At 44.4% G+C, this 26,868-nt stretch overlaps 2 protein-coding genes and 2 long non-coding RNA genes across 13 annotated transcripts in view; 3 read left to right on the forward strand and 1 right to left on the reverse strand.

The window, feature by feature from the left end:
* Positions 1-19,466, forward strand: part of plxnb1b (plexin b1b) — a 58,720-nt gene extending 39,254 nt beyond the window's left edge. For 6 of the 10 annotated variants that reach the window (XM_057031045.1, XM_057031049.1, XM_057031053.1 and 3 more), the window contains 33 exons: positions 983-1,111; positions 1,257-1,357; positions 2,410-2,542; positions 2,626-2,782; positions 3,114-3,222; positions 3,320-3,428; positions 3,538-4,377; positions 4,708-4,842; positions 4,914-5,036; positions 5,233-5,326; positions 5,453-5,619; positions 5,733-5,884; positions 5,967-6,072; positions 6,277-6,413; positions 6,508-6,684; positions 6,890-7,052; positions 7,554-7,796; positions 8,050-8,229; positions 8,308-8,456; positions 9,026-9,126; positions 9,652-9,869; positions 9,936-10,114; positions 10,196-10,262; positions 10,496-10,642; positions 10,723-10,888; positions 11,032-11,135; positions 11,203-11,287; positions 12,323-12,489; positions 12,667-12,827; positions 12,905-13,052; positions 13,224-13,288; positions 13,600-13,825; positions 18,480-19,466. In XM_057031045.1, coding sequence (XP_056887025.1) covers positions 983-1,111; positions 1,257-1,357; positions 2,410-2,542; positions 2,626-2,782; positions 3,114-3,222; positions 3,320-3,428; positions 3,538-4,377; positions 4,708-4,842; positions 4,914-5,036; positions 5,233-5,326; positions 5,453-5,619; positions 5,733-5,884; positions 5,967-6,072; positions 6,277-6,413; positions 6,508-6,684; positions 6,890-7,052; positions 7,554-7,796; positions 8,050-8,229; positions 8,308-8,456; positions 9,026-9,126; positions 9,652-9,869; positions 9,936-10,114; positions 10,196-10,262; positions 10,496-10,642; positions 10,723-10,888; positions 11,032-11,135; positions 11,203-11,287; positions 12,323-12,489; positions 12,667-12,827; positions 12,905-13,052; positions 13,224-13,288; positions 13,600-13,825; positions 18,480-18,584 — 5,343 coding nt within the window. In that variant the 3' untranslated portion in view covers positions 18,585-19,466. The remainder of the gene's footprint in view (positions 1-982; positions 1,112-1,256; positions 1,358-2,409; positions 2,543-2,625; positions 2,783-3,113; positions 3,223-3,319; positions 3,429-3,537; positions 4,378-4,707; positions 4,843-4,913; positions 5,037-5,232; positions 5,327-5,452; positions 5,620-5,732; positions 5,885-5,966; positions 6,073-6,276; positions 6,414-6,507; positions 6,685-6,889; positions 7,053-7,553; positions 7,797-8,049; positions 8,230-8,307; positions 8,457-9,025; positions 9,127-9,651; positions 9,870-9,935; positions 10,115-10,195; positions 10,263-10,495; positions 10,643-10,722; positions 10,889-11,031; positions 11,136-11,202; positions 11,288-12,322; positions 12,490-12,666; positions 12,828-12,904; positions 13,053-13,223; positions 13,289-13,599; positions 13,826-18,479) is intronic. The other 4 variants (XM_057031047.1, XM_057031050.1, XR_008950187.1 and 1 more) reach the window with 3 other exon arrangements.
* Positions 19,467-21,578: 2,112 nt separating this feature from the next.
* On the forward strand, positions 21,579-26,440 carry si:dkey-19e4.5 (UBA_like_SF and PTH2 domain-containing protein). Its single transcript, XM_057031182.1, has 7 exons — positions 21,579-21,827; positions 22,133-22,235; positions 22,550-22,621; positions 22,725-22,799; positions 24,831-24,928; positions 25,271-25,385; positions 25,463-26,440. The coding sequence occupies exons 2-7, from the start codon at positions 22,134-22,136 to the stop codon at positions 25,547-25,549; spliced, it is 549 nt and encodes a 182-aa protein (XP_056887162.1). The 5' UTR covers positions 21,579-21,827; position 22,133; the 3' UTR covers positions 25,550-26,440.
* On the forward strand, positions 22,806-23,960 carry LOC130524762 (uncharacterized). Its single transcript, XR_008950233.1, has 2 exons — positions 22,806-23,102; positions 23,183-23,960. It is a non-coding gene; the product is annotated as an uncharacterized LOC130524762 (long non-coding RNA).
* Positions 23,879-24,841, reverse strand: LOC130524757 (uncharacterized). The gene is made up of 2 exons (XR_008950228.1): positions 24,435-24,841; positions 23,879-24,156 (listed from the first exon to the last, which is right to left on the reverse strand). It is a non-coding gene; the product is annotated as an uncharacterized LOC130524757 (long non-coding RNA).
* Positions 26,441-26,868: the final 428 nt, after the last annotated feature.

Below are 26,868 nucleotides of genomic sequence, written 5' to 3' on the forward strand. Positions count from 1 at the left end.
AGATGGGTCTTGTCTCAGAGACTTTAGCTCCGCCACCTTTAATGGGAGCTCATAGGTGAAGTCTGTCCTGCTGGGGGAACCCCACCCATGGTTGATTGTTGATCTACAGCTTGTGTAGCCATACCATGCACCTTTTCATGGTTCATGGCAGCCAATGGACAAGATCAGCAGATCCACCATCTGCTCAGCTTCTGTGGAGAAGAAGAGATTCATCAGTAGATTTTAGCTTCTGTGCTGATCTGAGTTATTGATGCTGATATTAGCAGCCTGGATGCTCTGAGTGGCCTTATTAGCACCATTGCTAATGAAGCTAGCTAGGGCCACTCAGCAATGGCTAAACCTCTTGAGCGTCTCTAGCAGTCTCTGTTAGAAAGTCCTGCATCGACGTGCTAATTTCAGTGTGACTGCAGTGTTATAGAGTTTTGCTACAGTGGTGCTGTAGTTGTACTGTAGTTTTTGTAGTAAAAACACTGCAATATCAGTGTTGTTTGACTGTCATTCTCTCATGGTTGTACTTGTCTTGTATGTGAAGTTGTATTTTGAGCCAGTGGGTTGATAAGATCAGCCAACAGTGTAATCTGCAGGATCCCGGCGGCACTCAGCTGCCATCAGCCGCTCCACAGTTGCTTCTTTGTGTCATGTTTTTCTTCTGTGGGGTTTCATGGTTGAGGCTCCTCCAGAACTGGCACAATGGGTTCCAATAACATAGTTTGATGGTGACATCATGCGACAGTATTGTAGCTTTGACGTCCTGACAAGAGCCTCTGGGACATGCACACACACACGTCTTTCATTGGTGTCCACAGCATCAGGGTGGAAGGGAGTGGTGGTGGGGGTGGGGGTCTTGTTCCTGAAGACATGTGGCGTGATGTCATGTTTTTATGTCCTGATCAGATGCTGAAGAACTGTACAACAAAGTTTACTGGGCCATGTTAGCGACTGTTTCTGTAGCATCACTAGTTGGGGCTTATCGTATATCCAGGTGTTTCTGGGACCAAATGGTGAAGTGGAGGAGTACTCTGTCATCTCCGTTCAGAAGAATGCAGCCATCAGTTCAGATCTGATCCTGGACCAGAATGAGGAACACCTGTTCATCATGACTCCCAACATGGTACATTAATGTTTCTGTCCCCATTCTCCCAGTCCAATTATTCTAAAGCTCGTCTTTTAAATATTGTTCTTTTGGGAAATATGGCCTCCTTGTCATAGCTGCTCTGGAGGAGATGAGCATTAATGTTTAATTTGTCCTGTTCTAGCTTCAGAAAAGACCTGTGGCTGAGTGTCAGCAGCACCCGGACTGTCAGTCCTGTCTACTCGCCCACGACCCCTACTGTGGCTGGTGTGTCCTGGATGGAAGGTCAGTCATAGCCCCCACCCCACCCCTACCCCCACCACCGGATGAAGGGCTTCATCTTCATTTCTGTTCCAAAGTCAATTCCTCTGAAATTAAGATTAGTTTCCTAGTGATAAAAATGTTTCCTATTGATGAAGTTGAGTTTCCTATTGATGAAGATAAGGTTCCTAGTGATGAGGATGAGGTGTCAGACATTGAAGATGAGGTTCCTAGGGATGTGGATGAGGTTCTTGGTGATAAAAATGAGTTTCCAAGTGATAAAGATGAGGTTCAGACTGTGCTGAAGATGTTTCCTAGTGATGAAGATGAGTTTCCTTTTGATGAAGCTGAGGTTCCTCGTGATGAGGACTAGGTTCCTGGTGATAAAGATGAGGTTCTCAGTGATAAAGATGAGTTTCCTAGTGATGAAAAGGAGGTTCAGACTGTGATGAAGATAAGGCTACTGGTGATGAGGATGAGGTGACTTGTCATGAAGACGAGGTTCCTGGTTATGATGAGTTTCCTATTGATAAAGATAAGGTTTCTAGTGTTGATGATGAAGTTCAGATTAATGAGGATGAGTTTCCTCGTGATGAGGATGAGGTTCCTGGTGATGAAGATGAGGTTCCTAGTGATGATGATGAGGTTCCTTTTCATGAAGATGAGGTTCAGACAGTGATGATGAGGTTCCTAATGATGAAGGTGAGGGTTCTAGTGATAAATATGAGGTTCCTCATCATGAAGATGAGGTTCAGACAGTGATGAAGATGAGTTTCCTGGTGATGATGAGTTTCCTAGTGATAAAGATGAAGTTCCTAGTGATGAAGATGAGTTTCCTAGTGATGAGGTTCCTGGTGATAAAAATTAGGTTCCTAGTAATTAGGCTGAGGTTTAGACAACTCTGAAGATGAGGTTCCTGGTGATAAAGATGATGTTCCTAGCGACAAAGATGAGTTTCCTAATGATGAAGGTAAGTGTTCTAGTGACAAAGATGAAGTACAGACAGTGATGAAGATGAGGTGCCTGGTAATGAAGATGAGGTTCAGACAGTGATAATGATGAGGTTCTCCCTGCAGGTGTGTGTTGCAGTCACAATGTTCCCGTGGCCAGCGTCCTGGAGAGTGGCTCTGGAGCTTTGACATGGATCAGCAGTGCCTCCAGGTCCAGGAGCTGAACCCCTCAAACCTCAGCAGGGAGGAGAGTCAAACTGTGAGTTTGACCTACAGTAAATGATCATTAGCGATTGTCCATGTTGAGACACTAACCTGATCTGGATTAACCTGTTCTCTCAGGTATCTCTGACTGTGCCTGGGCTCCCCCTGTTGGACGAGGGGGAATCGTACTCATGCATCTTCGAGGATGTCCACAGTCCTGCTGTGGTCAGTAGGGACAGAGTCTCCTGCCAGTCTCCCAATCCTGGCTCATTACCTGTAGTGCCTCTAGGCCAGGGTGAGCAACTGCTGGACAGTTTGTCCGTATCGCACCATGACATTTCCTGAGGTCTTCTGGGGGATCTGAATTTTGATTTGACTCGAGATTAAACCGTTTTTTGTTTTTTTTTGAACGTCAGAGTTGCATTTGAAACACAAACGCTGTCATGCGTCAGAAGCTTCACAGCATATCTGAACGTTGAGCCGTAAACGTTCTGCTCTAAACTTCACCTTTCGAGAACCGCGTCTCTTAGCTGATTAGCCTAGCGTGGGTCTGTTATAGAGAAGAAGGAACGATTGAGCTCCTCTGACTTTCAGTGGAAACACCATCTCCATCTCATCTTCCTCAGACTATATCACAGTCAGCCTGTCCCTGCGTTTTGGCAGCGTCACCATCACTGTGAGGGACTTCACCTTCTACGACTGCACCGCTGTGAAACAGCTGTCTGGCCGTACACCGTGAGTGATCCACCATTTACCACCCTGACAAAAAATCAGCAGGTCATTTTGTGCCGCTGATGTCTGCCTGTCTGTAAACTCTGCTTCCCGTTCACAGTTGCCGTGGGTGTGTTCGGAGCCGGTGGGGCTGTAACTGGTGCGTCCAACAACATGTGTGTACCCACAAACCAACCTGTGAGGACGGCGCGATCATCTACAACCAACATGTAAGTAGATGAAATGGAGGTCTTTCATTATCTGCAGGGCACATGTTTCCCACCATATTTCGGTTATTAGTTTATTTCCCAACTGCCTCCATCACCCTTCCCTCCCTAGTTTAAACTTCCCACCTCAGCTCCTCACACAACCAAGCCTGTCAGTCCAAATCCTGTTACCATGGCAACAGTTGCGCTAACAACCACCACAACAAGGAGTGTGATGATGATTGCCGTACCCACCAGTGTGATGACCACTGAGACAATAAACACACCCACTCTGTGGACATCCAGCCTTCACCTGCCCACTACTTCCAGCGCCCAGTCAACCACCGGATCTCCATTCCTAGAGGTCACCACTTCCCCCCTGCCCTCGGTCGGGACTGGAAAAATGTCTGTAGTCACAAGAGGTATTGAGGCTTCACCTGCTGTCACCTCATCTGCCACAGAAGCAGCCCCTGACACTGTGGTTCTCAGTGAAGCTCTGGACCCCGTGATGCCTCTGGTCACCCCCCCTCCTGATCCTGACTCCTCCACCCTTAATGTGGTGACAGCATGGTCCCCCACTACCCCTCACGAAGCCAAAGGAGCATTAAGCACAGTGGAGACCCAGACCTCACCATCACAGGTCGTGCCCCTGCACACACCCTTCCCTGTGGGTGAACCTCCTGAATCTGATCCTTTACTCAACCTGACCAAGCCTCCCAGTCTAGGACCAAGCCAAGAGTCTCAGCCTGAGACAGGAAGACCCTACCATGAGGTGCACCTCTGGACTACAGAAGACATGGATGTTCCCACTGAGAGTGCACTCCAGCCTGGAAATGACTCGTCCACTTTTTCAGCTGCCACTGTACTCTCAGGTGACGGTGAGATTGACCACACCCCTCAGTCTTACCCTCACATGCTGGATCCTGACTTAGACCTGGACTCCCAGTATATTCCAGCTAATGGCTTCCTCCCGGTGAGTTCAGCCTCCATCTGCTGTTCCTTATGCACCAGGTCTTCATCTCTCTCACACTTTTGCCCCCCCTCCTCCTTTAAGATCACGTCTGTCTTCCATAACTTTTCTGTTTCCTCCTTTCTTCCACACCAGAATTAAACTGAATTTGATTTCTGCCTGGTTTCGTTAATCTGCTGGTGGTTTGCATTTAAAGAGTCTAAACAAAATCTATAGATACGGAGAGAAGCAGAAAAGTACTGAAAAAGGCGGTCATGACATCAGACACCTATTGTGGGTGTCAAAGTTTATGTAGACTTGGAGGATATGCTCATGGTGTGCATGTGTGGACAGGGTGATGAGGGTTCATATGTTAGCTGGGGATCTTCAGCATGTCCTTGTCTGGAGAAGGTTCAGGGTTCATCGCTGCTTCCTGTGGGAGTGGAAAGAAAGATCACCTTACTGGCCCAAAACCTACACCTGTATCAGGTACAACACACAGGTGCAAATATTCTCATATAACACACACACCTTTACTAACATATGGTATGTGTCCACAGGATGTGGAGCTGGATTATGAGTGTGTTCTGGTCATTGAGGGACATACAGTGGTGGTTGATGCCTTCGTAGAGAGTGATGACATGAATCCATCCAGTTTTGATATCACCTGCCAACTGCACAAGGTGTGATCCCTCTGCATTACTATTCACCACAGACAGACAGGGGTGTTGCCCACAGACAGACAGGGGTGTTGCCCACAGACAGACAGGAGTGTTGCCCACAGACTGTATAAAGTCCCGTTGTTTGTAACAATGAGTTAATGTGTTACTTTATTTTGGTCCGAAGAGTTTTAACTTTGCTGTTTTGATGGGGGTTCAGTACCAGTATTCTAGTGTGGGGAATCAGTACAACGCCATGGTGTACGTCAAGAGGAGAAACACCTTCCACCTAGACAGTTCTCCTGATCTGTTTGGTGAGTTCAAAACTTGTCAGTCTTCACAATGTTCTTTAAGGGTGAAGCTTGTCCCCACCGTCCTGATGGTCCGTTCTCTGTCCTGATGTCCTACCATTTGTCTGACTCTGTCTTTGTGTCTTTCAGTTACTCTGTATAACTGCTCTGTCGGTCGCTCTGACTGCAGCCGATGCCATACGGCTGACCAAAAATACGGCTGTGTATGGTGTGGTGGTGCTCAGGCCAGCTGCTTGTACTCACAGTCCTGCAGTGAGCCAGTCCAGCACACCTGCCCTGCCCCTGTCATCCACAGCGTGAGTGGAGATTGATGTTCAGGCTTGTTATTGAATAAATCAAAATCCTTTTTGCTTTTAAACCTCAATTTGCACACAATTAGAAAGTTTTCAGCACTTCTTGTTCCCCTCAGATTGAACCACTTTCTGGCCTGTTGGAAGGTGGAACCATGGTGACCATATCAGGCTCCAATCTGGGCCAGAAGGTTGAAGACATCCTCCACTCAGTGTCAGTGGCTGGGGTTCCATGCTCAGTGATTTCCAGCCTCTACGAGATTTCCTCCAGGTACAAACAGAGCACCTGTGCAGGTGTCCTAGCTGAGGTCACTGAGCTCAACAGATGTTCAACACTGCCATTTGTGCTTCAGGATTGTGTGCAGAACCGCAGCCAGTGGTGGGAAGAATTCAGGACAGGTGTCTGTTAAAGTGAGTGGAGGAGAATTGGGCCTGTCCACTGAGATGTTCACCTTCCAGGTTTGTTTATGTATTTTAGACTGTAGAATTATAATTTCCCTGGTGATAGACATTGTAAATTAGGTCATTAATGTTTCAATCCTCATCTTTTGTCTTTTGTAAAGTGGAATCAAAATCTATCAAATACGTAGCAACGAAACTAGGAAAAAACATTTATACGCTGACCATCTGCCTGGTTGGTTCTACCTTTCCACTCCCTCACAGGATCCGTTTGTGATGTCTGTCTCACCTCATCGTGGACCTAAAGCTGGAGGGACGATTCTAACCATCATTGGGCGAAATCTGCTCACAGGAAGGCCATCTGACCTGACCGTCACTGTGGGCAGAGTGTCCTGTCACATGTAAGACCGGTCTGTTAAACCAGTTCATGTCGTGCATTCAAGTCTGGCATCACATTTTGACCATTACCTTCTCCTGACTCTGCCCCACCCCCAGAATGGAGCCGTATAGCTCCAGCAGTCTTCAGTGTGTTACAGGCAGCAGTAACCTCACAGGTCAATACAGAGTCACGCTTCATTACAGCAGTGGTCTGCGTCACCTACACTCATCTACCTATAGATACACTCACAACCCCAACATCACCTTGGCCATGCCCACCAAGAGCTTTCTACGGTGAGCCATGTGACCACCTTCACATAATAAACTATTGAAGTTTAAAAAGAAAGAAAAGCAGATCCAGCATTTGTCCGATATGTGATTGTCGTAGTGAAGTCTTTTAAATTTTAAAATTTTCGCTGGGATTTTTACATGAATTGGAGTTTTTTTTTTACAACACTGCACCTCCTCTTCTCCTAAGTGAAGCATTTGTGTGTGTCAGTGGTGGGAGGCTCATCTATGTGTCTGGACACAACCTGGATGTGGTTCAAGAGCCTCGTATGGTGGTGACCAGCTCCTCCTTCCAGCTGATGCAGCAGAGGGGGAAGAGGATGCTTCCAGACCATCCAGAGTGTCCTGAAAACCTGCAGTGCTTTGTTCGAGAGGTTTGTGTGTGTGTGTGTGTGTGTGTGTGTGTGTGTGTGTGTGTGTGTGTTAGGGATATGTATCCTCATCACTGAGGGCAATTCGTTATGCATATGTTGCTGTATGATACAGTAATGATGCACTGGTCTGTGGGCTGGTCTGTGTTTTTACAGGTGTTTGTGTGAGTGGAGGGGTGTGTGTGTGTGTGGGGGTGGTCTGTGCGTGTGGGTCATCTGGCTGAGTGGGTGTGTGTATGTGGGTGTGGAGTCTGTCTGTGTGAGTCGTCTGGTTGGGTCTCTGTGTGTGTGTGGTGGAGAGGGGGGGCTGTGGGTGTGGATTTGTGTGTGGGTCTGCGGGTGGGTGTTATTGTTTGTGTGTGAGCGACAGAGAGAGCTTGTGTCAATGTGTCTGGACCCTCTTTGTGCTTCTGGCATCACCTTGTCAATATTGAACATTTATGTGAAAATAGAAAGCAGGAAGCTCCACCAAGGTTTGTACCTGTGTTGCTGTTGGTTTGTCAGTTCTCAGAGCGATGTGACGTGAACTCCTCCTCTCTGATGCTCTGTCGCTCCCCCTCGGTGGACTCCTCTGTCATGGGGTCAAAGATGACCGTTGAGTTTCTTCTGGACAACCTTCGTTTCAACTTGAGCAGTCTGACTCCTCAAGGCTTCACTTATGAGCCCAACCCAGATCTGAGACCTCTGAACCAACAGGACCCTATGAAGGCTTACCGCTACAACCCTGGTAGCTTCATCCAACTGGAGGTCAGTAGACGCCATGATTACAGTCATCATCACTTTCACTTAGTGTCCAATAACAGCTCGATGCTAACAGCAGTGTTGTCACATGCTAGCACTTATAACATGAACATCATGATAGCAACAGTCATGCTAATGTGGTTACTAGCTATTGTTGACTCTATAAATGCACAGGTCATACTGGGACTGAGATGATACAGTTCAGATGAAGTGGTTATATGATGATAATAAGTTAAAATGTTTTTCGTTGTGCTGTCAGGGTGAAAACCTGGACTTGGCCATCACCAAGGATGAGGTGGTGGTCTTGATTGGGCAGGGGGTGTGTGCTGTTAAGACCCTGACCAGAAACCATTTATATTGTGAGCCACCACCAAAGCAGCCTCCTCCAATATCGAATGGAAGAAAGCGCGAGGGTTTTGACAGCCTGCCTGAATTCACGGTGAGCACTTCCTCCCTGAGAGTTTTGACTGTAACAAGGTGCTTAATAAGGTCTGCTAACCAGCAGGCTGTCTTCCAGGTCCAGATGGGCAACCTAAACTTCTCCTTGGGTAAAGTGCAGTACGACACCATAGGCCTGTCCACATTCCCCCTCGAGGCTCAGATTGGCGTTGGTGTTGGAGCATCTATAGTCGCTCTCATTGTCCTCATCATTGTGCTCATATACAGGTCAGCAGGTGTGCGTGTGCGTGCGTGCGTGCGTGCGTGTGTGTGGTGTGTGTGTGTGTGCGCGCGAGAGAGAGAGAGAGAGAGAGAGAGAGAGAGAGCAAGTACTCAGATGGTTGAGTACAAGAAGAGCCTACTCTACTTCCTCAGGAGGCTCAGGTCCATTGATGTGTGCACCAGATGCAATTCTCTATGTGTCTGTTGTGGCGAGTGCCATCTTCTTGGCTCTGATGTGCTAGGGCTCAACTATGGAGGTGATGGACTGATGAAATTGCTCAGAAAAAAGCTGGCTCTGTGTTAACTTTCAGCTGATCACCTTGGAGGAGGTGGAGAAGCTTCAGCAGCAGACTGACGCTCCCAGTAACATTACAGGGTTCATGTATTTTTGTATTGGGAGTTTGTATTTTGTATACTATCTTTTCCCCTATTTTATGTAGACAGGCTGCTGGAACAAGTACATGTCCCTCTGGGTCTGTCTGTCTGTCTGCATTCTGCTCAACATTACAGACTTTTCAAATCATGTAATCACCTTCATCATCCCCTGACTTCCTCCCCGTGTTGCCTCTCAACAGGAGGAAGAGTAAACAGGCAATGAAAGACTACAAGAAGGTCCAGATCCAACTGGAGAACCTGGAGACCAGTGTCAGAGATCGCTGCAAGAAAGAGTTTACAGGTTAAAGAGAAATGGCGTGTGGGGCTGATCAGTATCACGTACCAGAAACTATCATGGTATTTCCATATATGATGGTTTCATGTTATAATCTGATTTACACATTAAGCAAGATAAATGTGAAATAAGAGAAATGGTGTTCAGAAAGTGGCACTTTCCACTACAGGCTACCTCAACGGGGTCAGGGTCATTGGTTTTTTTGTGGGGTACTAACCCGTGCATCTCAAATCCTTCCTCGAGTTGACATACTGATAAGAATATCATCCACAGCAGGAACAACACTAATGCTAATACTAATACTAATAACTGTAGGGTCAAACCAAGTCCAAAGTACAATTTAGCTGACTTGTGGTAACATGACCTAATTCTTGCTTCATGCCTCTTGTTTCTATCATTTCCCATTTATCGTGTTTAATGTGAAAATCCTGTTAAAGGAGAGGAGGGCAGAATGGTTGAAAGGAGCAGATGGAGCTAGTGTTCACCATGGCTGCTGTCTGAACTCTGTGACCTTTGAAACCTCATCTTCAGACCTGATGACGGAGATGATGGACATGTCCAGCGACCTGGTTGGTTCAGGAATCCCCTTTCTGGACTACCGAATGTACGCCGAGCGCATTTTCTTCCCCGGCCACCGAGAGTCTCCGTTAAGGCGGGACCTAGACGTCCAGGAGTGTCGGAGACAAACAGTGGAGCAAGGCCTGGTTCAGCTGTCAAACCTGCTCAACAGCAAACTCTTCCTTACCAAGGTACTCATCATTGTCATGGTGTCTGGGGAAAACAGATGGTCAGATAATGGTGTTCTCATTACTTAGTTCATCCACACTCTGGAGAGCCAGCGTACTTTCTCCCCCAGAGACAGAGCCTATGTGGCATCTCTGCTGACGGTGGCGCTGCACGGCAAGCTGGAATATTTCACCGACATCCTCAAGACGCTCCTCAACGATCTAGTGGAGCAGTATGTTGCTAAGAACCCAAAACTGATGTTGCGGCGGTAAGCTGAGTGAGGTCGAGTGGATGTTTCCGGAACAGTAAAGATGTCTGCACTATAATGGAATTGGTTCTTTCTCTACAGGACTGAGACTGTGGTGGAGAAGCTCTTGACCAACTGGATGTCCATCTGCCTCTATGCTTTCCTCAGGGTCAGTCAACGCATCACGTTCTCCACCTTGTTGTTCACAGTTTGACCATGACAGTTTTCAGCTTCAGTATTTATTTTCAATGGTTTTGATCTCTTCTCACCTCCAAAATGTTCACTTCATGAATTTGATGGCAGCGGACAGGCAATCCTCACATGTCGTATCTGAGTCTGGATCAGTTTAAAGTTGCTCCTCAGTGTGCTGGCTCCTAGCAATAACTGATGGATTTTTTGCAGGACTCTGCAGGTGAGTCTCTCTACATGCTGTTCAGGGCCATCAAGCACCAGGTGGATAAAGGCCCTGTGGATGCTGTGACCGGCAAGGCCAAGTACACCCTGAATGACAACCGGCTGTTGCGAGAAGATGTGGAGTACAGAACTTTGGTGATAGAACGATTCCTTAGGTTTGATTCTACAGTTTCAGAGCTCTTTTTCAATTAAACCTCTTTCCATGGGTTCTGCAGACGCTGAATGTGTTGGTGCAGGGTGCAGGGGTCAGTGAATACCAGCCCTTACCCACCAAGGTTCTGGATTGTGACACCATCACACAAGTGAAGGAGAAGCTTCTGGACCAGGTCTACAAGGGAACATCCTTCTCCCACAGGCCCCACAGTGACTTGCTCGACCTGGGTGAGAACTTTCAACCTCCAGCATGCTTTCTGTGTACTGCTTAAGATTTTCTGCCCCTAAAGACAGAGAAACAGAGAGTTACAGAACAAAAACTGGCCGAATAATCATCCCTGAGAGACCAATTTTGTCTGGGTTTGATCCAGAGTGGCGATCTGGTGTTGCTGGTCATCTCATCCTGTCTGACGAGGATTTGACATCAGTGGTTCAGGGCAGCTGGAAGAGGCTCAACACCCTGCAGCATTACAAGGTCCGTAGACCTGAGCCACATTATGGGCTAACCACTGTTTCTCTCATGCTGTGTTTTGTGTCAGCAGGTACCAGAAGGAGCAACAGTTGCACTAGTTGCTCGTCACACCAAACACATTCACCACGACAACCATGACTACATGGCAGGAGAGAGTGAGTACAGAACACCCCCTCCACACACACACACACACACACACACACACACACACACACACACACACACACACACACACTCCCTCTCTCTCTCTCTCTCGCACTATCTCTCTTTGCTTCTCATTGATGATTCGAGATTCACTTTATTCATCCCTGAAGGGAAATTGAATTGATGAAGGGCTCTTTCTACCTTCACACAACCATTTGCCATGCCATTTTTTTGGAGGTCACTTGAGGTCATCATATAATTTCTCAGTGACCTCTGAACGGTCATCCTGGTCCTTGAACGGTCATTTTTGGCCTCTGCCAGACTGTAACTTTGCTGTGCACTGTTATCTGAAATGTCTACTGCTTGACCTTGTTCTTCTGAGCCCCTTGGAAAGTTCAAGGATGGAAGCCCCTCTGATACTCACTACCTCTGCCAGAAAAGCCAAAAGTAAACCCTTCTTCCTCATACTCCTTTTTTTCTAACATGGTCAATTTGATCTACTACTAGCACCATTTATCACCACCCAGTTGCTTTAGTAAGACCATTGTTATTATGACAGCGATGTTTTTTAAACTTTTCCTGGTTAAATAAGATGTGGTTAAGGTTGTCACCTCATCAGAAACTAGTTAAAAGCTGGTGTTGGAATTTAATTGGAATGAATGACGGTCATAGTTGTAGAGATGCTAATTTGTGGCCTCCTAAAGGTGCAGTATTTAACTTTCTGGCCAATCTGGTCCTGCTTTCACATTTAAAACACTCAACACAGTGTGGTTGCCAGATCCAGCTAGAACATCTACATTTAACCAAAACATTGGTAGTTGCAGCTGAGCAGTAACTGGCAACCTCGATGCCAAAAGGACATTTTATCATTTGTTACATACAATTCCTTTTATTTATTTTTTTGTGCATGTATGTATAAGATGCTGTTTTCTTGAGATGCAGAGTTGGATGTGTTACAATTACATCTTGGTCCATGATTGATGTAAAGTCCTGACCTCTGGGAAAGTCTCTCTGGAGTGAATCCCTGTAAATGCTGGTCTATGCAGAGACTCCCATGCTGGAGGACGCAGATGAGGGTGGGGTGAGACCGTGGCATCTTGTTAAAGCTAGCGAGGAGCCAGAGCTGCCAAAACACCGAAGAGGAAGCCTGAGGGAGCGTGAGAGGGCCAAGGCAATCCCTGAGATCTACCTTACCCGCCTGCTGTCCATGAAGGTACACACACCTACAGAAGAGAGGTCCGTTCACCTCAGGACCACCTCTGACCTTCTGATGAACTGGTCAATCCTGAAATGACAAACCTGGTAGAATACATTTGTGGATTAAAACTGACAAACAGGAAACAAAGACTTGATGTTTTGGCACTCGTGATGGCTCCTCTGTGTTTTCAAGGGAACACTGCAGAAGTTTGTGGATGACCTATTCACCGTGATTCTCAGCACCTGCCGTCCAGTCCCGCTGGCCGTCAAATACTTTTTTGACCTGCTGGATGAGCAGGCGGGACAACATGGTATCTCTGACTCAGACACTATACACATCTGGAAGACCAACAGGTTTGTCACCAAGCTCAAATGACGTCTTCATGGGGAGAGGTGTGTTTAAACAGCACTGTGGTCTTCTCTGTCTTCAGTCTGCCTCTGCGCTTCTGGATCAACATCATCAAAAATCCTCAGTTTATTTTTGACGTCCAGGCTTCTGACCATGTGGACGCCGTTCTCTCCGTCATTTCCCAGACTTTCATGGACTCCTGCACCATCGCTGAGCACAAGCTGGGCCGGGTGAGTCCAATCTGGATCACATTAAACCTGAGAAAACTCTGCTGGAGACGTCGTGTGTGTCTGTTTGAGAGAACATGTCTGAATGAATGTGCAACTTTCAGGGTCAGGTAAACAGCTGTGATTGGTCAGGATCCCGCAGTTCTTGAGTTAATGGCATCTTTTGTCTGTCAGGACTCTCCCATCAACAAACTGCTGTATGCCAGAGACATCCCTCGCTACAAACAGATGGTGGAAAGGTGCGTTCACCTAAACGTAGCGACAGCAACGGTGGCTTTTTGGAAACATTTCCCACTGGTGGTCCAAAAGTGTTTGAAACGTTTGAGTTTCTCTCCCTGGGGTTTGTTTAGTGCAGCAATGAGTAAAGAAAGCAGCAGTCTGGAATGAGCTACTGTGCTTCTCTGGTCATTGCCTGAATTCTTCAGTGCGATTCAAAGTTGACTTCAGGAAGTGAGAGGGCAGCGAATCCTGCTGGTGCTGAATACATGCTGAATCCTCTGATGCTGTTTGGAGGGTGATGCTGTTACTGATGGTCCAATTCTTCCTGCAGGTACTACTCTGACATCAGACAGACGGTCTCAGCCAGCGATCAGGAGATGAACTCCGCTCTGGCCGAGTTGTCCAGGGTGAGCACCAGAGATGAATCCATAAAATATTATATAAATATAAAAATGTTGACTAACGCCACACTGATGTTTCAGAACTACTCAGGAGAGCTCAACTACCTGGTGGCGCTGCATGAGTTGTACAAGTACATCAACAAATACTACGACCAGGTGAGTTCCAGCCAGAGTGGGCAAAGACTCCGATGGTCCACTTGCCTCAGTTACTAGTGATGCATAATAACACTCGCACCACAGTACCCCAACAGTAACATAAAGAGTGGTAGTGACTTCATTATGTGAGGATTTTTTTTTTCAGTATTTGAAATTTCTTCATCTGTGCAGCGTTCTGTACACAGAACATTATGCACATTTAGATCAATGGGTTATTGGATGATAAGCATTGAAATGGTACAATGATGTATCAATATCGGCAGCTGGCATTTTCTCAACAAAGTCTATGGTTGCCAGGAAGCGTAGAATTTTTCACCACATCCTCTGAGGGTAAAACATATCTTTGGACGTTTACGTGATTCATCACATCTCTGATCCACTGGCTGAATATTGGGGGCCGAGAGTCTTTCCACTTGACTAGGTTCTGTTTTCTGCATGCAGTCACGTTTGAATAATGTTTATTCAGGAAGTATTCAATTATTACACCAAACAGTGAAATCACTGGGCTTGGGTGGATCGTTTGACCTATTATTTTGGAGTAGGTCTCAAAGATTGATCTCCAGAATCCAAGTATCTTTGGACACATTCGAAACATGTGCATTAGTGAGGCTGTGGTTGTCTTACACTGGTCACATGTGAGATTTAGGTCTGGTTTAATCCTGGACACTTTATCCTTAGACCAGTGAAGACGATGTCCAACTTTAAATTATATAACAGAGTGTCTGAGGCAAAGTGACGATGAGGAGATCTTCTTTAGAATCTGCAGCCAAGTTGTTTCTGCTTTTGGTTCTTGTAAGTCTCTTCCCATCTCTGCCTAAATTCTTCTAGGTTGGTCAGATTGTATTCATTAAAGATTACATACACTTTACCTATAATCTGTTTTAAGTCCGTTTTAATTTCTAGCATCGAGTCCAGCAGAGAAGTAGGACATGAAGGAGAACATATCCAGTTGGATGAGACAAAACACTGAATTTGCAAATAGCTAAAAGTTTTACAACTATTTAAATTGAACATTTGAAACTATTTGTCTAAAGAAGCAAATGTACCATCCATGTACCAGTCATTCAAGGCCCCTAACCCAGACTTTAGCCAATTATTTAATGCTTTGTCCACAACTGAGGATGCACACAAATTATTTTTTGTTATGAGAGCAGCCACTCACATCGTGAGTGCAAAACTGATTCCAGATTTTAATTGTATGGATTATGACAGGGTTCTGTGTATAGCAAGATATAGGTTGTTTAAATGTTAAGCTGGAGCACAATTAAAGCTACAAGAGATGTTTCTTTAGTGGAGCCCTCACCCCCATCTTGTTTAGTAGCAGGTTTATGCATCCAGTATAACAGTAGCCTAACATTTGCTGCCCAATAGAAGTATAAAAAATTTGGATGAGACAAGCCGCTTATTGTTTGAGGTAGCTGCAGCAAATCATTCTGTATCTGTGTTGTTTTTTTTTTAATTCCATATAAAACTAGATATCTTACTATCCATGTTGTGGGAAAAGGATTTTGTCAAGAAGATGGATAGACATTGGAACATATAGAGAAACCTAGAAAGCACATATCTTGATAAAATGAATCAAATCAAATCAATCTTTATTTATATAGTGTCTTATACAATCAAAATTGTTTCAAGGCACTTTCCAGAATCCCAGGGCCTACCCCAGACAAGCAACAGTGGCAAGGAAAAACTCCCCTTTAACAGGAAGAAACCTTGAGCAGGACCAGGCTCATGTAGGGGACCCTCCTGCTGATGGCCGGCTGGGTAGAGAGAGAGGAGAAGGGGGAGGACAGGTAGAGGATAGAATAGGTAGGAGAGGAGAAGAGGGGGTAGAGGAGAGGAGAAGTAGAGTGAAGGGGAGTAGGATAGGAGAGGAGAGAGGAAAGAGAGGAAGAAGAGAAGATAGGGAGAGGGAGGAAGGAGAGGAGAGAGACAGGAACAGACAGAATCGATATCACATCACTTCAGCCAAGGGGCAGTCACAGAGCATAAAAAACACAAATGATATACAATCACGGGGGGGGGGTTATTATGCAGCTCCGAAGGCGGCGATACCTGTAAAATAGGGGGGGGGGGGGGAGCAGAAAAACTACACAAGAATCAGCATAACTAGTCTGCTTGATGAGGAGAGGAAAGGAGAGGAGAGGAGAGGAAACCATGACCCAGAGGGGTGACAGAGGCCTGTCAGGTGATCATGTTTCCGGACCCCGGCAGCCTTGGCCTATAACAGCATAACTAAGATGTGACCTAACGATTAGACGACCCCCTAAGTATGATAATCTGTCTGTCTATGATAGTAACTGGAACTACAGAATTAGTAACAATAAGCTTTTTCAAAGAGGTAGGTTTTAAGTCTGATCTTAAAAGTGGCGATGGAGTCAGCCTCCCGTACCTGGACAGGGAGCTGGTTCCATAGCAGGGGGGCCTGGTAGCTAAATGCTCGGCCGACCCCATTCTACTCCTAGAAACTCTGGGGACCACAAGTAGACCAGCATTCTGAGAGCGGAGCGGTCTATTGGGCTGATAAGGTATCACTAGCTCCTCCAGGTAGGATGGAGCTAGGCCTCTGAGGACCTTGTAGGTCATAAGAAGGGTTTTAAAAATTATTCTAAATTTAACGGGCAGCCAATGAAGCGACGCCATTACAGGAGTTATGTGATCTCTTTTGTCAATATCTGTCAGAACTCTGGCTGCAGCATTTTGGATCAACTGGAGGCTTCTTAAAGAGTTGTTTGGACACCCTGATAATAAAGAATTACAATAGTCCAGCCTGGAAGTAACAAATGCATGGACTAACTTTTCAGCATCATGCCACGTCAGCAGCTTCCTGATCTTTGTGATGTTCCTCAGGTGAAAAAAGGCACTTCTAGAGACTAATTTAATGTGTGAGTTGAAAGAGAGATTTTGATCAAAAGTTACTCCTAGATTCCTCACAGAGAGACTAGATGTTAATGAGTTACCATCTAGAGTGATCATGTGATCTAATCTATCCCTGAGAGGTTCAGGACCAAACACCATGACCTCAGTTTTTCCTGGGTTAAGGAGGAGGAAATTTGAAGACATCCAGGACTTTATGTCTTTAAGACAGGTCTGGAGCTTCACTAACTTCTCTGTCTCCTCTGGTTTCATGGATAAATTGCGCTGAGTGTCATCAGCATAACAATGAAAATGAATCCTTCCTCTTAGAGACAAGAGTAGAGTATCCCATCTACCTAAATCTTGCTTTAAAATAGAAAGTACGGGTTGATAGTTAGCTTTAAAAATGTCCATATAATTCATACACTTAAATGTTTCATTTTATGAGGGCTGACCTAAAAGGGGCCCCATACAACATGTCTCTCATACGCAGATGAGATGGGCATTCGTTTTTTGGATGTTAACTTTATAACCTGACAATTTACCAAATTTAGAGAGTAGTGATAGAAATTGAGGGAAGCTGAAATGGGTATCTGATATTAATAATAACATATCTTCTGTATAAAGAGAGATCTTGTGCTCCATCTACCGTGAAGGATCCCCTTAATATTAAGGCTTTGTGGTAGAGCCATCGTCAGAGGCTCAAAATAGTTTGAAAGGTTATTGTTACGATGTACTGCAGCCATAGGGAAAGTGTACAGAATTCTAATCCAGGATATGAAGTTAGGGCCAAATTTAAAGGACTTGAGCTTTAAAACGATAATCCCACTCCACCCGATCAAATGCTTTCTCAGCATCAAGTGAAATTATTATCTCTTCATTTATGTCAGTGGGCAAGATGAGCAATACAAAAAGTTACTCAAAACATCTATTGAACATATGTGTAAATTTTCCTTTTGCTTTTGGGTTGTATACCGGTGTAGGTCAGTCATCTTGAGATCAAAGCAAAGACAGAAACGGTCAATAGATTTTTGGATTATTATTTGTTGTATTAAGAAATCTCTCTTCTGGCCACGTTCGGCCAGGCCAGACTGACCCTGAGGTTAACAAGAAAGGGTCCCCCATTCCTGAGTGGTCTGCAGAGACTTTAACAAGAATGTTTGAGGGAACCTCTCAGGCTTTCTGACCACACATCAGTTCCTCTGGATGCATCATTTGGTGCCTGCTGAGTCGCAGTCGCCACACAATCATGTTTAATTCTGGATATTCATCAAGATTTGATCTAAAGAAAATATGACCTCATTGATGGGGGGGGGGGGGGGGTAGCGAAGAGAGACAGAGAGAGAGATAGAGAGAGCGAGAGAGAGAGAGATATCCTCTCATCTAGTCGACTAGGATCTCGATCTCTCGCTCTCTTATCGCTCTCTAGCTCGCCTCATCTAGCTCTCGCCTCGCTTCTGAGAGATCTCGTTCGTCGCGTACTCTCTGCTGAACATTTGTGTATGAAGCTCTCTTCTTAAGAAATGTCGTTTACTAGAGTGAGAGAGAACTCCTTTTAACACAACTTTATCAATATAACAACCATGATCTAAGGACAAACATAATACAACCAAAAAAAACATAGTCCGTCATTCAAGAACCACATGCTCTTGAGTCTTTCAAATATTGTCCAACACAAAATTAAATCTGAGAGATGAAAGGAACATGCGTGTCTTAGTCAGAGCTCTCGAACTGGGACCGAGAGAGAGAGACAGAGAGAGAGACAGAGAGATTGATGGTACATCCTCTTTGCCGTCAGATCATCACGGCGTTGGAGGAGGACAGCACAGCCCAGAAGATGCAGCTGGGCTACAGACTGCAACAGATTGCCGCCGCTGTGGAGAACAAAGTCACTGACTTGTGACAGAGTCAACAGAACTGCTGAGACAACGAGCGGCATCCCCTTAACTTCACTCCTCTTCGTGGACAGCTGGATGGTGCTAATGGACGTAGTGGAGACTGCAGGACCCCCATTATCACAGCAACTCTGTGGAGGAAGAGGAGGCAAGTGCTGACATTCTGACACCTGTTGGTGTGGCTGCTGTTCGTCTTCGCTCTTGTGGAGGTTCATATAGGTCGGCTGTGCTTCAAGTCCGGATCTTGTCAGAACTGTCAAGAAAAATGGATGACCTTCCACCAATTGCAACAAGGTTTTCTGCAGGTCATCATCATGTCTACAAAATCCTCAGTTGATCTAAAAAGTGGAATTAGTGAGCTAAATTGAGTGATTATACAGTGGTACGAGTAAACATGTACTGCTATTTTAAGTCAATGACAAATGTTTTGCTTTTGTTCCTTTGTGTTAACGAGTCTTTTATCCTGGAAAGTCAGTTGTCTTCGTCTTCTTCCATTAGAGCATTCTTTTAGCTTTGTCTTCTTGCATTAGATCATTCCTTTAGCTTCCTCTATCAGGACACAGTGAGCCTGGTGAACAGCAGGTGGCATTGCTGAGGCAAAACCTTGACATCACTTCCTATTGGACTGCTGCTAGTTCCAATGGGTCGCATTCCTATGGGGGTGGGGGAGAAATCGGTTGCAGTACTGTTAATGGAAGGATTGAATTTAAATTTCTTAATATTTCAGAATGTGTCATGTTAGGCTGTAAACCTTTGATCATGTAGAGCAGGCTCTGCAAGGAGCACTTTTAAATTTGCGTCAATATTCATGTACAGATCCATTTTAGTCATTTAACCAATCAAATAAAAGTCTCTCCTCATTTAGGCAATAAAGTATTTTCTGAAAAGCAGCATGCATCCATTTCTTTTCACACAATGAAAAATGTGTCAGGCAAATAAAACCAGGGAGCGTTTAATGCCCAGTTCTGATATTGGGCGATTTCATTTCCATTCCGTTGACACTGAGGCCATCACAGGAGAGCATGCTGTCCAATGGCCTGTAAAGGTCCCATATACACTGCTTTGAATGTAACTCTAATCAGCTGTTTGGGATGGGAAAATGGCAGCAACAGTAGCTGGCAGCAAACATGGAAATGATGAAGATGGTCTTTATGGGGCAGTTGAGCACGAGCACTATGTGAATGGAGGACTATAAGGATAGAAGTGAAGGCAGCCAAACAAAAAGAGATTAAGAGTATGGTAATGAGTGACAACGGAGGGCTTGAACAAGCACAAAGGTTGTTTACAGCAGAGTAGCTTTAAAAAGCATTCAGATGTTTTGATTGCCAAAGGTTTGAATATACCTAAGATACAAGAATATGTGGAAAGTTGTAACAAGTAAATATGCCAAAAGAGTGGAGAAAAGAATAACCTCAGAAGAAGCTGATTGTGTCACAAAGACAACAGAGATGGAAACAAGCTGAATCTGTGAATGTTCAAGAGTCCCAAGAAATGTGAACAAAAGGGATCAAGTGACATTTGTAGCAGGAGTGGTTGAGAGTATTGCTGAAGTACGGTAGTCAGAAATGTTCAAATTCAGCTCTTTGTTAAATCAGCGCTGTGGGACTGACGTTGGAAGAAGTGAGGGAGAACCTTACGAATCAGCAGAGTCAGGATGCACCACGGGTGGTTACTTATGGTCATTAATTCATAATGGGATGCAAGGACGTTAATGGTCAATGGACAGAAATTTGAGCTTTTTATCAAGGAAGTGGTTGTAGGACTGGGGATAGTTTGTGTTCAAGAAACATGGTTAAAACCAAATCTAGACTTGATACATGAAAGCACCATGAAAAGGAGACCGGAGTTACACAGCCTGGTCAAAAGATAAAAAGGTCGGACTCTAATGTCTGGAGCACTGTTGGCTTTGATCACAGACACTCGCTTTAACATTATGTCAATAAGCTTCAACAATCTCTGATTTATTTCTATCCAGTGTTGCATTAATTTCCCACCAACATCTTGTATTGATGATGGGACTACTGAGCAAAGCCAAATTCTCTCAGGGGCATTGAGGTCTGCACTATGGTGGCCCACCCATGGGTGAAATGATGTCTCCTTATCCCTGAACCACTCTTTTACTATCTGAGGAATCCTGGAATCGTCAGATTCACCTGGAGTGATCACTGCCCAGTGTTATGCTCGGTAGGAGAGAAAGAGTGACAAATGCTAATGAACAAATTCTAAAATGGGTTAACAAGAATTGATGTTTCTGCAAATATAAATCAATTAACTGATCACAACCTCAGGAGTTTTAGGAGTGGAGATTCCCAGGAGTAAAATGAATAGGAAAATGGTTCCATGTGTTGTCAGGCTCTAAGAAATAGAAAGACAGCATCCAAAGATCTCATAAGAACCCATGACATGCAACAGTTAATGATGTATAAGAGGGATCGATATCCATGATGCCATACTTACAACAGTATTGTAAAAGTCTGTCAATATAAGCTACTTAGCTCCAAAGTATGATTTTTATAACATTATTCATGTATTTAAAAACATAAAGGTATGAAAAAAAATCCTTATTAAATAAAGAACAACTTCAACAGAAGCTTCCAATGACTATAGTTTTCAACTAACCTCTTTCACAGTCAAGTGAGCAGAAAAAAGTCCCTGCATGAAATTAGGAAACAGCAGAAGCAGTTCTGTTTCAACATCTCAAGTTAATGAATAATATTTGAAATGTCAGCACACCCTGGCTGTTTCCACATGTCCCATTTCAACATTGTGGGAGCATTGAAAATAGGTCTAAATTTACCCTAGACCTAAATGGGTTGCACCCAACTTCTTAGAATATCTCAGTGGCTAAAGGTGTCCCACAAGCTTTTTATTAAAATGGATGCAAGGTAGGTTAGAGCTGGTGTGTGTGTGTGTGAATGAGTGAGAAACTCTTGACAACAGTGGAGGACACCGCTGGTGCGCGCGCACACTCCAGAGCAGAAGGGGGCGGTAATGCACGGATTCCTTTAGTCCAGCCGCCGTAAAACGAGAAGTTGAAGAAGTTCTACCTACTGTGAACGCGCACAATGTTATCACATTAGCATTACGTGAACGCGGTTTCTATCGCCGAACGCGATAAGGTGCCAGTAGTCTATCTTCGCAGTGTAACTACACATTCTAGCAATAAATTCTCGAACATTGACATTCGGTGTTCTTTTTGGACATATAACACCCCCCCCTGCGGATTCTCCTCACGGGCGTTTTCGGAACAGGTACTGTGAGATCCAACTGTTGCTAGGTTATCTAAGATAGCGGGCTAACGCTAGCACTGCAGCAAAGTCTACCTATTATTTTTCCTCAGCCCTTTCAAACTCCTCATATTAATTGTGTTCAGTGTTTAAACACGTCAGTAATCGGAACCATAGCGACATTTAGTGTGTCGCGTCTGGCCAGCTTCTGCTAACTCCGTTAGGGGTTAGGGCCCTGGGGTTTGGGTTCGCACAAAAGACGAGTCCAGGCCGACGTAGTTGGTATGCGGATGAGTCGTAAATTAATGTGGTGGTTGTCGTGACGGCAGGATGGATCCATCAGTTGAGTCCGGCCGAGGATGCCAGGATGTCAACCCGCAGTTCCTGCAGCAACTCCGGGAGCTGGACATCCCGGAGGAGGCAGCCAAACAGGTGAGCTGGTACCTTCAGACAGTCGTTGCTGATGATGATTATTGGCATTAGCTTAGAATTCAACCAGAGCGTTCCCGGCAGGATCTGAGTGTGGATGTTAAATAGGTATGCGGCTCATCCAGAAGCTCCTAGATCCTTAGTTTTTCCTGACAGAAGAGATTTTCTCCTGATAGTACTGACATTTCAGCTCTAATCTGTAAGAAACGTCGTTTGTCTCTCTGGAGTCAAAAGGAGATGTGAATGTAGACAATGATAAGAGGTAAATGCTGCTGCTAGTATTTATCTGTTCACTTATTTGTTTCTTACTCAATCAGGCACTGCTGTACACCCGGAATGTGTCAGCCGAGGAGGCCGCCATGTACTACTTCAACAAACTGGAGAACGAGGTGCCCATAAGCTAGCCTTTGTGTCCGCAGGTACACGTTGAAATGGTACACCTGGTGGAGTTTGTCCAAAACCAAATCTCAAATCTCTGCTTTGGACCCTCAGGAGGAGGGGGATGAAGAACATGCCTTCAAGATGGTGTTTGTGGTGAACATGGACCTGGCCATGGGGGTGGGAAAGGTGAGTCTGTTGTGCTCATCAGTTTGGGAATTTAAAGAACTATTAGATGTTCACAAGAACATCTCCAAATCTGTAACTTAAATCTAGAAATGTAACAAGATCTAAGGAAATAAATAGCATATTAGAGAAAAATATTTCTAAAGAAATTGTTTCTTTCCAATCGCACAAATCATTTCTAAGAAAAACCCTGAAGAGAAGCCAGTAATTATACTGTAAAACAGTTTAATATGTTATTACATTGAGAAGCCAGTTATTACACTTTATGTATACTAGAAATACACACAATAAGAGCAGAATGAAACGGTAATATAATAATAATAGAGAATATACATTATTAATTACACAAATGTGAAGATACAGGCTACCATTGTCATAAAATGGAGCTTAAGCAATTAGCAATTGTTTGTCTTTGAAACTACATTGTAGAATTGAAAATTCCATTAGCTAATTACAAAACAGGACCTGAGGATATTAACCCAAATGATTGATATAAAAATTAACTGAATCTGTAGCACTTACTGTCTTGTTGCACCACGCATTCTAATGAAAGTACAATGGGCCTCATTCACCAATATGTTCTTAAGAATCTTCTTAGATTCTTTAAGTTGTTCTTAAGAAGTTTCTTAAGAAAACCCTAAGTCAGATTCATCAACGCGTTCGTAAGCCTCAGAATTGTTCACAGCTGTGTTCTTACATTGATGAATGCCATCTGTTGTAAGTTGAGAGCGCGTGCCAGGTGAGTCTAATTAACATACGATTAGCATAAGTCACCGCCCACTAGTGCCCATAAAAGGAACTGCAGCAGGACTCTGTAGACAGAGCAAAAAGGAGCAAAATGCCCAAAGCTTGCCTCTCCACGCCTGATTTCTGACACCGTGTTGAACAATCAAGAAAGGATGGCTAACACGCTTGATAAAATTGCCTCAACCCTGATGACTATAGCCAACACGCTTAAAGAAATCAACGAGAATGTAAAAAAAATAAGAATGTAAAAAAAAATAAACGTGTAGAAGCTGTGCTCTGAAACCGGTCTCTCTTATTTTTTCTTTTTGAAGTGAATCAAGACTGTTAGACTGAAATTGTGACAGTAATGCATTTTATTCACAAACGGGCAATTAATCGCGTTCGAACGTGAACCGCGTGCCTGCAGTCTGGCCCCATCATTGCGTCAGGACGCACATCCTCACGGGGTTGTGGCTCTGTGTCCAAACACATCCAGCGCCCCTTTAACATGCCGATGGTGCGTTCAATGGTGGAGCGACTGCGTGCATGCATCTGATTGAATAAAATTCCTGTGGAGTCTGAGGGTTGGTCAGTGGTGTCAACAACCAGGGAGCCAGGGCGAATCCTCCATCTCCTAATAAAATAAATCAAGATAAAATCAAATAAAAAAGACAGTTTTGGCATGGTTTCCAATTTGGTTAATTAATGTTAAGTCATTGGCACATTTACGTAATTTTAAAATTCTCTGTAAATCACCAAAAATAGGAAATAAATAAATAAATATGACAGAATTATCATTGTAATATTGAATTTTATTGAACTGCACAAGAGAAGAAAACACAACCATGCCAACATGTCGGCACTGACATGTGCGTAAGAGTACTCCTGAGTGTTCGTAGGATTTGTTCTTACCAACGCATAAATCCAGGATAAGAAGAAATTGGTGAATGCCACAATCTTCGTAAAATGTTCCTAAGTGGGACTTAAGAACAAATTTGTTCGTATGAACGGTTCGTGAATGAGGCCCAATGTTTGTTAGTTCAGGTCAACTGAAATATTGTTGTAGAGCATCACAAATGCGAACAAAGGTAAGAGCCTAATTAACCTGAGCTCTGTTCTCATGACATGCATAATTCCATGGAGAGAATGTCCCCATACCTTTATCTTTAGCCTGTTTCTCCTCTTCCTCATATATGCATATGTATTGTTTTCCCCCAAGCTTGTGGCACACTTCATTAATGAGAAAAAAGCGCCATCGGGTGTGTGCCCACTTTGTCCATATCAGAAATGGCTACTGGTTTTGTGCAGGTTGCGGCCCAGGTGGGCCATGGTGCTGTGGGTTTGTACCAGACACTGCAGGAGAAGAACAGCTGGAGAGAGATGGCCTGGAAGTGGGACCAGAGCGGGTAAAAAATGAATGGGGGGAAATAATATACAATACATGTAAAATACTGAGAGCTGAGTTTTACTTTGATAACTACAGGAACGTATGATTATTATATTTATTTGCTTTTAAGATAAAGGTGCATTATCTCATCTTAGCAGTTGACGTTAGCTCATTCATCCTAGCAACGTTTGCATGGCAAAGATCTACTTTGGTTTTTGGTCTGCGTTCATTGCATTTGCAAAAACTGGAGGAGGGGCCAGCCTGCCCTGTTTCTTTTGTATCTGCTTAGAACGTCATGACATAGTGGCGTCATGCAAGATCACAGTTTACCTTTCAGCTATTATGTGTGGGGATTCTACAGAGCGAAAAAGGTGGTGCTCCAGGGCACAAATGTAGCTCATTTGCTGGAGCTTCAGGCCCTGGCTATGAGCCTAAACCTGCCAACATACCTGGTCCAGGATGCAGGCGTGACCCAGGTGAGGCTTGATGGGTGGAGACATACCTGTGCTTTGAACATCTTCTAGATTAAGTTATTAATTAATGATGCCTGCAGGTGGAGGCCGGCTCCCGCACTGTGCTGGCCATTATGGGTGAAGAAAACACTGTCAACAACGTCACCGGCAGCCTCAAGCTGCTCTGACAACTGAGCCAGCGAGCAATGTTTAGGCCAGGGGTCCGGAATGCTGTGCAACTGTACATCCACCAGAGGGCAGTGTCAGCGTTGTAGACAGTCACCTTTAATAAAGAGACACCAAGGCATTTTGCAGTAGCTGAAATCACTCCGTCGTTCCCTAGGGAGCAGGGTTGTGTGCACTACTTAGTTCACTCTGATGGGTAGAAAATGTGCTTTCCAGCACGACGCTCGTTACCCAGCGTCACAGTGTGCATAATGATTACTGACCAGATTGACCTTGGTCAAGTAATTTTTAATTTATGACTATTAAAAGATTGAACATTCAGTGTTATACCGTGTCATTAAAAATTAGTCTCACATCTAGCTTTGTTTGCCACTGCAAAGGATGATGGAATACATTGTTGGCAAATGATAATGTACACTACTTTTCACATTGTATTGTGGGACTAAGAAGGGTATAGGAGTCCTCAAATAACGTTCAGACACACCACAAAATTGTGTCTTCACTATTAAATGCACTATCTACTGGATGGGGTGATTTTGGTTTCGGCACTTGTTTTGATTCTGTTGGATGCAAATGAAAGATGACTGTACAACCATTTATTCCTGTGGTTCACCTGTACAACCATCATCCGTTTTCATGTTGTTTGAGTCCATTTTGCCACAGCCGCAATATGAATGCTTAACTTTCTTTGTTTTGATGGTGTTCAGTAGATGTTACATTAATGTTTGGGAATGCAGATGATGGTGTGTGTTCATCTCACAATTTGTGTTTCTCTCGGGCTTCACTTAGTCTAGAATGTTCAATTCTACTAATTCCTCATCATGCCCGTTATTAAAATTGTAACTTGTCCTCTACTTGACAAACGTGTCAGTCAATAAAAAGCCTGGAGATTACGTCAGCGGCCTGTTGCCTTTCCTTGTGCGTGATGACGGTGTTTCAGCAGTAAAGCATTGTGGGAAACAGTCCAGCGCAGCCATGTTGCAATGACAAGGCTGTTTTCGTTGACAAAAATGGCCACTGGGCTGCTTTTATTCCTGACCTTAAAGAAGTCGACTTTTTTCTCACAACAAAGAATTGATAAATCATACACAAATTTACCTTGAGAAACGTTCAAAACGCTTCATCTAAAGAGCAAATGTACAGCTACTGTGGCATGCTAAGTTTTCCAGACGATCTATAACCACTGCGCGTCCATCAGTCGGTAGCCCCCCCGTAACATATGACGTAGACATCTGTCAAACAGCCAATCAGATTTCCGGCAAGAAAGTGGAAACTAGCGTTGCATTATTTTACGTCAATTGAAACGCCGTATTAAAAAAAC

This window comes from Takifugu flavidus, chromosome 4 (genome assembly GCF_003711565.1).
Source record: "Takifugu flavidus isolate HTHZ2018 chromosome 4, ASM371156v2, whole genome shotgun sequence".
In the NCBI taxonomy this organism is placed as follows: Eukaryota; Metazoa; Chordata; class Actinopteri; order Tetraodontiformes; family Tetraodontidae; genus Takifugu; species Takifugu flavidus.